This window comes from Scylla paramamosain, chromosome 13 (genome assembly GCF_035594125.1).
Source record: "Scylla paramamosain isolate STU-SP2022 chromosome 13, ASM3559412v1, whole genome shotgun sequence".
NCBI lineage: Eukaryota > Metazoa > Arthropoda > Malacostraca > Decapoda > Portunidae > Scylla > Scylla paramamosain.
Window position 1 is genome coordinate 10,411,262 of NC_087163.1, and position 10,288 is coordinate 10,421,549.

At 42.1% G+C, this 10,288-nt stretch overlaps 1 protein-coding gene across 1 annotated transcript; it reads left to right on the forward strand.

Annotated features, from left to right (window-relative positions):
• Window positions 1–768: 768 nt before the first annotated feature.
• LOC135106426 (uncharacterized) lies at window positions 769–2,537 on the forward strand. Its single transcript, XM_064015432.1, has 2 exons — window positions 769–1,469; window positions 1,593–2,537. The coding sequence occupies exons 1-2, from the start codon at window positions 930–932 to the stop codon at window positions 2,061–2,063; spliced, it is 1,011 nt and encodes a 336-aa protein (XP_063871502.1). The 5' UTR covers window positions 769–929; the 3' UTR covers window positions 2,064–2,537.
• Window positions 2,538–10,288: the final 7,751 nt, after the last annotated feature.

Below are 10,288 nucleotides of genomic sequence, written 5' to 3' on the forward strand. Positions count from 1 at the left end.
ATGCCTCAAAAACTCAATTCCTCCATCTATCAACTCGACACAACCTTCCAGACAACTATCCCCTCTTCTTCAATGACACTCAACTGCCCCCCTCTTCTACACTTAACATCCTCGGTCTGTCCTTTACTTATAATCTGAACTGGAAACTTCACATTTCATCTCTAGCTAAAACAGCTAGTTAGGTGTTCTGAGACGTCTCCGCCAGTTTTTCTGAATGTAGGATATTTTTGGCCACGGACATTTTGGCTACGGACACTTTGGTCATTGGCCACCAACTAGGACGGTTTGGCCACGGCAGCAAACCTTAGGAGGATGTTTTGGCTACGAAAAATTCACAGTACTGTTCTTTATTTTTCACATTTTTTTTTTTCACTTATAATTCGTGATTGTGAAAATGTCTGACCAGTTTACTTCTTACTTGATTAATTACTTACTTAACTTGATTAATCTTACCAGATTACCTTACTTAATTAATCATTACCAGAGAGAGAGAGAGAGAGAGAGAGAGAGAGAGAGAGAGAGAGAGAGAGAGAGAGAGAGAGAGAGAGGAATTAGATCTTTTACTGCCATACGAGTTTGTTTTGAACTGTGAAGCAGTTGGTGGTTTGTGAGGTTTCTGACCGAGGTGAGGAACAGCCTGATTGGAGCTACTTTGCACAGTACTTACTACTCCACCATGTCAGCTGAGCTTGAGGTCACCACATCAAATCGAGGTGGTCAGAAAATCTGCCTGGATAGCTTTATGTACACTAAGAAGCATGTTGCAAAATCAGTGGATGAGATAGTTTTTTCGGTGTGTCAAGCGGGCTAGTCTGAAGTGCCCTGGTATACTAAAGACAACCAAAAGTCTTGGTAACCCTGAAGTTGTGACCTCGCATAACCATCTTTCTGACACAGTTGGATGCCAAGTGGAGCAAGCTCGACAGGGTATGAAGAGGAAGGCTTCGAACACCAATGATCAGCCTAATCAGATTCTCGCCTTCACAGTCGCGGCACTTCCCGCGGAGGTCAAAGCACGCATGCCTAGGTCCGATTCTAGTAAGCGTGTCCTTCGTCGCATCCGGGCTGCACACCGTCCCAAGGATCCACAGTCTCTTCAAGAGTTGGAAATCCCTGATGACTGGACATCCCACCTCCACTATGACAATGGACCAGAGGCAGATGAGCGTATTATCAGCTTTACCACCCCCCATCATCTGGAACTGTTAGCACGCTGTGATGAGTGGTGTATGGATGGCACATTTTCGGTAGCTCCGAGACTCTTCACCCAGCTATATGTCATCCAAGGTCGAGTCAACAGTGTTTATCTACCTCTTGTGTACGTCTTGCTGCAACGCAAGACACAAAGTAGCTACGAACAAGTCTTCAGGGTCCTGGCGGAGAGTGGCTGTGATCCCATTTCAGTCATCATCGACTTTGAGAGGCCTGTGGAGCTGGCCCTTCATGTGGTATTCGGGGAGGAGGTCCAGGTCAGTATTGGAGTAACTCTGATTGTAATTTAATTGAAATTTAATTAATTACTATTACTTTCTGAAAGTATTTTTTAATTATATATATTTTTTTCAAATTTAACTATTACAACCCTGGTACAGGTGCGGTTCTGTTTCTATCATCTAACCCAGTCCATCTGGAGGCAGATCCAGCACCTGGGTCTCAAAAACCTATACGAATCCGATGAGGAGTTCCGCCTCTTCTGTGGTCAGGTGGATGCACTGGCCTTCCTGCCCCCAAAAGATGTCAAGGATGGCATGTCATACCTTCGATCTACCATGCCTGAGGAGGCTGCTCCACTCTTGGAATACTTTGACTCCACCTATATTTCAGGCCAACTGCGTCATCGTCGTAACATCACTTCCAAGTCAGGACACCTACAGCCAATCTCGATTCATCTACGTCGCACGCCACCTATGTTCCCGCCTGAGAAGTGGAATATGCACCACGCAACTCTAAACAACCAGCCAAGGACAAATAACATTTCCGAGGGGTGGAACAACAAGTTTTTTCCGCCTGGTGGGACATGCCAACCCCACGGTGTGGAAGCTGATAGAGTGTCTGCAAGCTGACGCTGCCACTGTGGATGAAATTCTGCTGCAGCAAGAACGCGGCATTTGCCCTGCTAAGAGGTTTAAGAAGATATACAAGGAATTACACACCCGCATCCAAAACCTGGTCATCGATTTGAATGAAGGGAAGAAGACCATCCCACAATTCCTCCGAGGCATCAGCTATAATCTTAGAGGTGGAGATATGAATGCGTAGCATGTGAACCTATACTTTTTAATGACAATTTTAATTTAAAAAATGCTCTATTGCAATTTTTCAAAAATGCTCAATTACATTTTAAATACCAATATTTTTGTTGAGTTTATCACATCAAATATCCTATCTTCCTTGGGTGGCGATTTATTTTTAGTTTAATGGCCAAAATGTCCGTGGCCAAAATATCCTACTTTCCGTGGCCAAAAAGTGGCAAGTTGCGATTTGATGGCCAAAACGTCCGTAGCCAAAACATCCGTGGCCAAAACATCCGGCTACCAGTTTTTCTCACCTCCCCTAGCTGCTAACTCTGTACAAGGGCCTTATCCGTCCATGTATGGAGCATGCTTCACATGTCGGGGGGGGGGGGGTTCCACTCATACTGCTCTTCTAGACAGGGTGGAATCAAAAGCTTTTCGTCTCTTCAACTCCTCTCCTCTCACTGACTGTCTTCAGTCTTTCTCTCACCGCCGCAATGTTGCATATACTTATTAATACATTTTTGACCACTGCTTTGACCCTTTTATGGGACTGGCATTTCAGTGGGCATTTTTTTTATTAGATTTTTGTTGCCCTTGGCCAGTGTCTTTCCTACATATAAAAAAAAAAAAAGTTCTGTTGTGTAAGTGCAACACACACACACACACACACACACACACACACACACACACACACACACACACACACACCGCTTAGTGAAGTGATTAGTAAGCTCGGCTCACAACCGAGAAGACCCGAGTTCGAGTACCGGGAGCGGCGAGGCAAATGAGCGAGCCTCTTAATGTGTAGCCTTGTTCACCGAGCAGCAAATAGGTAAGGGATGTAATCTCTTAATCTGCAGCCCCTGTTCACGGAGCAGCAAATAGGTAAGGGATGCAATCCAAGAGGTGCTGTCCCGGTGTGTGACGAGAGATCAGCAGACGACCGTAGGTAGGTGAACACACACACACACACACACTTTCTCTCTCTCTCTCTCTCTCTCTCTCTCTCTCTCTCTCTCTCTCTCTCTCTCTCTCTCTCTCTCTCTCTCTCTCTCTCTCTCTCCCTCTCCCTCTCCCTCTCTCTCTCTCTCTCTCTCTCTCACACACACACACACACACACACACACACACACACATAAAAACCTTCATCTTCACTCCACTCATATTTCACACTGACCACAAAATAGTGCATTCAATAAAAACTACACTAAAAGTGGTAAAAAGGCATCAGGAGAGAATCTAACACTTCAAAAGAAGAACCGCCTGCTTCACTCTATGGCGGCTCAGGGATCATGATATATGGACTTTGGTTTTGTAGACTTACCCTTTCTCCCCCCACTGCGTGAAAGAAAATTTATTACTGGCGAGGCGCAGTCAACATTCTCAAGGAAATTATTTTCCCGATGTGGATGTGTTCTTGATAGAAAGTTTGAGAGAGAGAGAGAGAGAGAGAGAGAGAGAGAGAGAGAGAGAGAGAGAGAGAGAGAGAGAGAGAGAGAGAGAGAGAGAAAGAGAGAGAGAGAGAGATTTTGCATGCCTTTATTGTGTACGCGTGTAACGAGAGCAGTAATATACGAGTATTCAGGATACCAAAATTGCAAGAATGAACCAGACTATAATGGGTAATGACGAAATATGGGCCTCAAAAATGTGAAACATTTGAGGAAATATAAATATAAATATAAATATATATTGAATATAAATATCAAAATCGAAATATATATCAAATATAGATACACATAAATATAGATCACATCAAATATAGATATACATAAAATCATTAACGTTACTTTTTAAAATACTATAACGAACAACAGTGTAAAAGGAAAATGCAGTAAAAGTATGATTAAAAAAAAATTGTATACAGATAAATACCGGGCCTTACAAAATAGATAACAGTAAGTGTAAAAGTATAAGGGTATATGTTACCTACTGGAAACTCTGCCTTTTCTTCCTCTACCTTCCTCTACGTTATTCTCGTACCTTTGTTCTTATATAGTTCACCTTTAAATCCCTTATTTCCATCCTAGTGCTCTCTTAATTTCCCATCTTTATCCTACCTTTTATCCTTTTCTCTCCCTTTTCCCTTATGTTTCACACTTATAGTCTTTTAGTCTTCTTTTACGTCTTCTGTCCGTTTCTCTTCTCTCTCCTGTCTGTATCTATGTATGTCTGTTTGTTGGTCGGTCTGTGTCTCTCTTCTTCTTCTTCTTCTTCTTCTTCTTCTTCTTCTTCTTCTTCTTCTTCTTCTCATATAGTTCACTTACATAAGAACATAAGAACATAAGAAATAAGGGAAGCTGCAAGAAGCGACCAGGCTTACACGTGGCAGTCCCTGTATGAAACACACTTACCTATTTCCATCTGTTATCCCCATCCATAAACTTGTCTAATCTTCTCTTAAAGCTCTCTAGTGTCCTAGGACTAACTACATGATTACTGAGTCCGTTCCACTCATCTACCACTCTATTTGAGAACCAATTTTTTCCTATCTCCTTCCTAAACCTAATTTTTTTTAGGCTTGAACCCGTTATTTCTTGTTCTACCCTGGTTGCTGATCCTAAGAATTTTGCTTACATCTCCCTTGTTATAACCCTTATACCACTTAAAGACTTCTATTAGGTCCCCTCTTAACCTACGTCTCTCTAGAGAATGTAAATTTAACAGCTTCAACCTCGCCTCGTAAGGAATACTCCTCATCCCCTGTATCCTTTTAGTCATTCTCCTCTGTACTGATTCTAATAGACCTATATCTTTCCTGTAATGTGGGGACCAGAACGGCGTAGTCATAGCGTAGTCTAGATGAGGTCTGACCAGCGCCAAGTATAACTTTAATATTACTTCCGGCCTTCTACTTTTAACACTCCTAAAAATTAATCCTAGTACCCTATTTGCCTTGTTTCTGGCTTCTATGCATTGTTTCCCTAGACGGAGCTCAGAGCTAACTATAACTCCTAAATCTTTCTCGTACTCTGTACCTACCAGAGTTTGGTTGTTTAATGTGTACCTATTGTGTGGGTTTCCTCTACCTACGCTAAGCACTTTGCATTTATTGATATTAAATTGCATTTGCCATCTATCCGTCCATTCATTCATTCTATCTAAGTCTGCCTGCAAGGCGATGGCATCCGATTCTGACCTAATTAATCTACTTATCTTTGTGTCATCCGCAAATTTACTAACATCAGTACTAATTCCACTATCAAAATCATTGATATTGAAAATAACAATGATCCTAATCCCTGTGGCACCCCACTAATTACATGACTCCACTCGGATTTCGAGCCGTTTATTACCACTCTCTGTCGCCTGTCACTAAGCCATGACCCTATCCAGCCTAACACCTTCCCATCTATCCCGTGTGCCCTAACCTTTCTCAGGAGCCTTTGATTGGGTACCTTGTCAAATGCTTTACTAAAGTCCACATATAACATATCATAACTATCACCATTATCTACTGCCTCGTACACCTTACTGTAAAAACTTAACAAGTTTGTCAGACAAGACTTCCCCTTCGTGAAGCCATGCTGTGACTGATTTATCAAGTTATGTTTGTTTATATGTTCCCTAATGTTCCTCGCTATTATTGACTCTAACATTTTACCTACAACTGAAGTTAAGCTGACAGGTCTATAATTAGACGCTAAAGTTTTATCTCCTTCCTTAAAGACGGGTACTACATTAGCCTGCCTCCACATTACTGGTACCTCACCCGACTCCAGTGATTTCCTAAAGACAGAAACTAACGGCTCACTAATAATCTCTTTACATTCCTTTAGTACTCTGGGATATATTTCATCAGGTCCTGGTGACTTGAACTTTTTTAGCCTATCTATCTCCTGTTCCACTATCTCCCTAGTTATGGAAATATGTCAGCTTCTCATTCTCATCTGCTCTAAACACCTGTTCACTATCTGGCATATCCTGCATGTTTTCCTGGGTGAAGACAGTTAAAAAATAATCATTCATAAGTTTACTTATCTCCTCCCCAGAACTAACCAGCTCCCCATCTGCTGCCTTTAATGGACCTACAGTATCCTTATTCTTCGTCCTGTATACCTGATAAAATCCCTTGGGGTCCGTCTTCGCTTGGCTGTCTACCTTTAATTCATAATTGTCCGTAGCTTTCCTCGTTAACTTCCTGACTGTTCTAAATAATTCATTATGTTGTGTCCTTAAAACTTCTTCACCTGCCCTTAATCTCTTATATATACTTCTCTTACGCCCTATATAATGCTTTAACCTAGCAGTCATCCATTTAGGGTCATTTTTTTTTGTGATCTTATTGTTCTATACGGGATATTTGCTAACTGACCTGTATGAACTTTATCTACGAAATACTTATACAATTCATCTACATTTACTTCACCTAATCCCCTCATCTCGTCCCCTACCATCCTCTCCACTCCCTCATCTACTCGCCTCGACCTCACCTCTCTCATTTCAGCATGACCTGACATTCCAACATACTCACACCTATCTCCCCTCTTCCTCTTTCCTCCCCCCTTCCGGACACATCTTCCCTCCTCTTGTCCTACACCCTCACGCCTCACCTCATCTCTCTCATCCTGCCTTATCTCTCTGAACTCCGTCCCTGACCTGACCTCACCCTGCATCCTTTGCCAGTCCACTCCTTGGAGGTACCTTTTTAATTCTTCAAAATCTGCTCTCCTAAAGTCAGGTATTTTACTAGTGTTTTTGTTTCTAACAGTTTCTTCTCATTCTAAACTGTACCTAATTTCCCTATGGTCACTGTTACCTAGCTGTCCTCCAACCTCTACCTGCGTGACTGCTTCCTCCCTGTTAGTAAGAATTAAATCTAGAATATTATTCCCCCTTGTGGGTTTTACGACTACCTGTTTTAAAAAAATTATCCTGAATTACCTTAAGAAATTCCTCAGCTTCCTTGTTACCCACAATCAAACTCCAGTCGATATTCCTAAAATTAAAATCTCCTACCACACATACCTGACTGTACCTACCTGCTCTATTTAATTCCTGCCACAGTGAGGTGTTAATTTCCTTTGTACTGGTCGGTGGTCTGTAAACTACCCCTAGTACTACTGACTGCGATCCTTCCTTAATATCTACCCATATCGACTCTGCTTTGCTATCTGTTTTAATTCTATTGTTCATACAACACTGTAATGTGTCCCTAACGTATAACGCGACGCCTCCTCCTCTCCTGTTTTCCCTATCTTTATAGAACATTGTATAGCCATCTATCTTAACCTCTGGATCATCCATACTTTTCCTGACATATCTAACCAAATTTCTCGCTATTCCTCTAAGCAAGTCTATTTTATTCAGAATACTTCTACAGTTTGTGTAGTAAACACTTAAGCTATTTCTCACCATCCCTGAGCTAGCTACCTTTCTACATTTAACTAATTTCCCCCACGCCTTCTCCTTACTACCCCTTCTTCCCTCCCGACTAACGAAAAAAGTGCTGGAGTGCAGTTACCTCCCGCTCGAGTGTTTCGGCCAAAACACGAACACCCTGGCGTGACAAATGTACTCCATCCCTGGCGTACAAGGTGTCCCTACCATAGAAAAGGTCCCAGTTGTCGATGAACGTCCATCCATTACTCTTACAATGATTCGCTAGCCTGCGATTCACTGTAATAGCCCTGGACAGCCACTCAGCACCAACTCCCCTCCTCGGCAAGACACCACATACCACGGGGATCCCACCCTTGTCCCTAATCCTGTCCAAAGCCTGTCGAAACCTCCTGATAAGCTCCTCACTCCTGACCTTACCAAGGTCATTCCCTCCAGCACTGAGAAAAACAATGGGCTTGGTCCCATCTTTTTCCAAGCACGTGTCTAGCCTATCAGCTACCTTCCCTATCCCGGCCCCCGGCAAACACACCCTCGACCTATGCTTCCTATCCCTAGCACAGAACGCACTATCTAAGTGCCTAACCTGACTATCACCAAACATAAGCACTCTACCTTGGGGCAGGGTAACTGCATCTGCCCCCTCCTTCTTGCCTCCTCCCGCCATGTCCACCTCCTTCTCCTTCCCTTCCTCCAGCACATTGAAGGGATTCTTCGTCTCCACGAGGACCTTCACCCTCTTGACTCCCCTGAACACAACCGACCACTGCTCTTCCGTCGCCTTACTAGGTAAGGTGACGGTGAGGCACGACCCTCCAACAGGTGCTGAGATCCTCTCATAGAACTCAGCCTGCAGGTCTGAGATCCTCTCACGAAACTCAGCCTGCACCTCCGAGATCCTTCGATGGAACTCAGCCTCCACCTCTGAGACCTTCGCAACGAAGGCCTCGAGAACAGGAGAACTAACACAACCAGTCGACTCAGCAACACAAGGCGCCATGTCTACACTAGCCAGCTATATTAGCGTCAGGTCACTGCTCACTAAACACGTCCGTTCACTAGGAACCCTGACCTGAGACTTACAGAACATTTCTACTTTACATTTTCGCCTCTTTTTCCTTCTTCTTTTCACATGTTCTTTCTCGTTATAGACTGCCTCTTCCTGTTATCCTACTACATTTTATCTACCTTAATTTTCACTTCTCTCTCCCGTTTTTCCTTTTCCTCTCTCCTTGTTATTCATTGTCAGTCTATTTCACCTCCCCTCCTTTTCGTCTTCTCTTTCTACCGTTTTTCTCCTTCACATACCTTCTTTTCTCTATACCATTTATTAATTTTCTTTTCCATTGAGCTGCTCTCCGCCATGAAATATAGTAGCATCAGTCAATTTGCTGCCTATAAATGTGACTAATTGTGTTATTTCCGTGTTTTGCGGCTATAAAGAACAAGCAAAAAAGTTACTCGATCTAGCATGCTGGCATACTTTTTTTAATTGAACGGCAAATATTGGATCTCTCTCTCTCTCTCTCTCTCTCTCTCTCTCTCTCTCTCTCTCTCTCTCTCTCTCTCTCTCTCTCTCTCTCAATATAGTTAGTGGTAGAAGGGGCAGATGGATAAATGGAGAGGGAGAGAGAGGGTGAACGAGTAATATCTGGGAGGGGGAGAGGGAAGTAGAGAGCGAGAGAACAGACATGTCTATGCCTTCAGGTGGAATATTTGTTTCTGTCTGTGTCTGTCTGTATGTCAAAGGTAATTGTTCCGTTGTTATTGTTGTGTGTGTGTGTGTGTGTGTGTGTGTGTGTGTGTGTGTGTGTGTGTGTGTGTGTGTGTGTGTGTGTGTGTGTGTTCTTTATCTTCATCTGCAAGAAATGTAGGTCAAAATTGTACAAACATGGAAATGGTGCTAAATATTAAATGAAAAAAAAAAACCGACACCAATAAAAGTGAGGAAAATGAGATCGTGAATAAATAGGATATATATATATATATATATATATATATATATATATATATATATATATATATATATATATATATATATATATATATATATATATATATATATATATATATATATATATATGTATAGAAAGAGAGAGAGAGAGAAAGAGAGAGAGAGAGAGAGAGAGAGAGAGAGAGAGAGAGAGAGAGAGAGAGAGAGAGAGAGAGAGAGAGAGAGAGAGAGAGAGAGAGAGAGAGAGAGAGAGAGAGAGAGAGAGAGAGAGAGAGAGAAGGTGGGGGCCAGGGGGGGTAATACTCAACCATGATAATTTTCTTCGTCTTCTTCTTCTTCTTCTTCTTCTTCTTCTTCTTCTTATTATTATTATTATTATTATTATTATTATTATTATTATTATTATCATTATTATTATTATTACTATTATTATTATTCTCAGCTCCATCAATGAGTCGGTCATCCTCCTTTCCCTCAACATGTCCAAACCATATCAATACACACTGATCTGCCCGTCCTGCCAAGTGTCTCGCAACACTTGTTCTTCTCACTTCCTCATTTCTGACTCTTATTCCACACATACTCCTTACAAATCTTTTCCCCATTAAATTTAATCTCTTCTTGTTTGCTATTCCCTTACTCCAAGTAAGGGTAGAGGCTAGTAGATGTAGATAGTAGTAGAGGATAGATGTAGATAGTAGTAGAGGATAGTAATGCCTACTGCACTTATAGTGCAGTAGGCATTACTATCCCTTCA

Excerpts from the sequence above, each read along its gene's own strand:
- LOC135106426 (XM_064015432.1), top strand. The coding sequence starts at position 930 with ATGAAGAGGAAGGCTTCGAACACCAATGATCAGCCTAATCAGATTCTC. Across the intron at positions 1,470-1,592 it reads TATTCGGGGAGGAGGTCCAG|GTGCGGTTCTGTTTCTATCA; the intron begins GTCAGTATTGGA and ends ACCCTGGTACAG.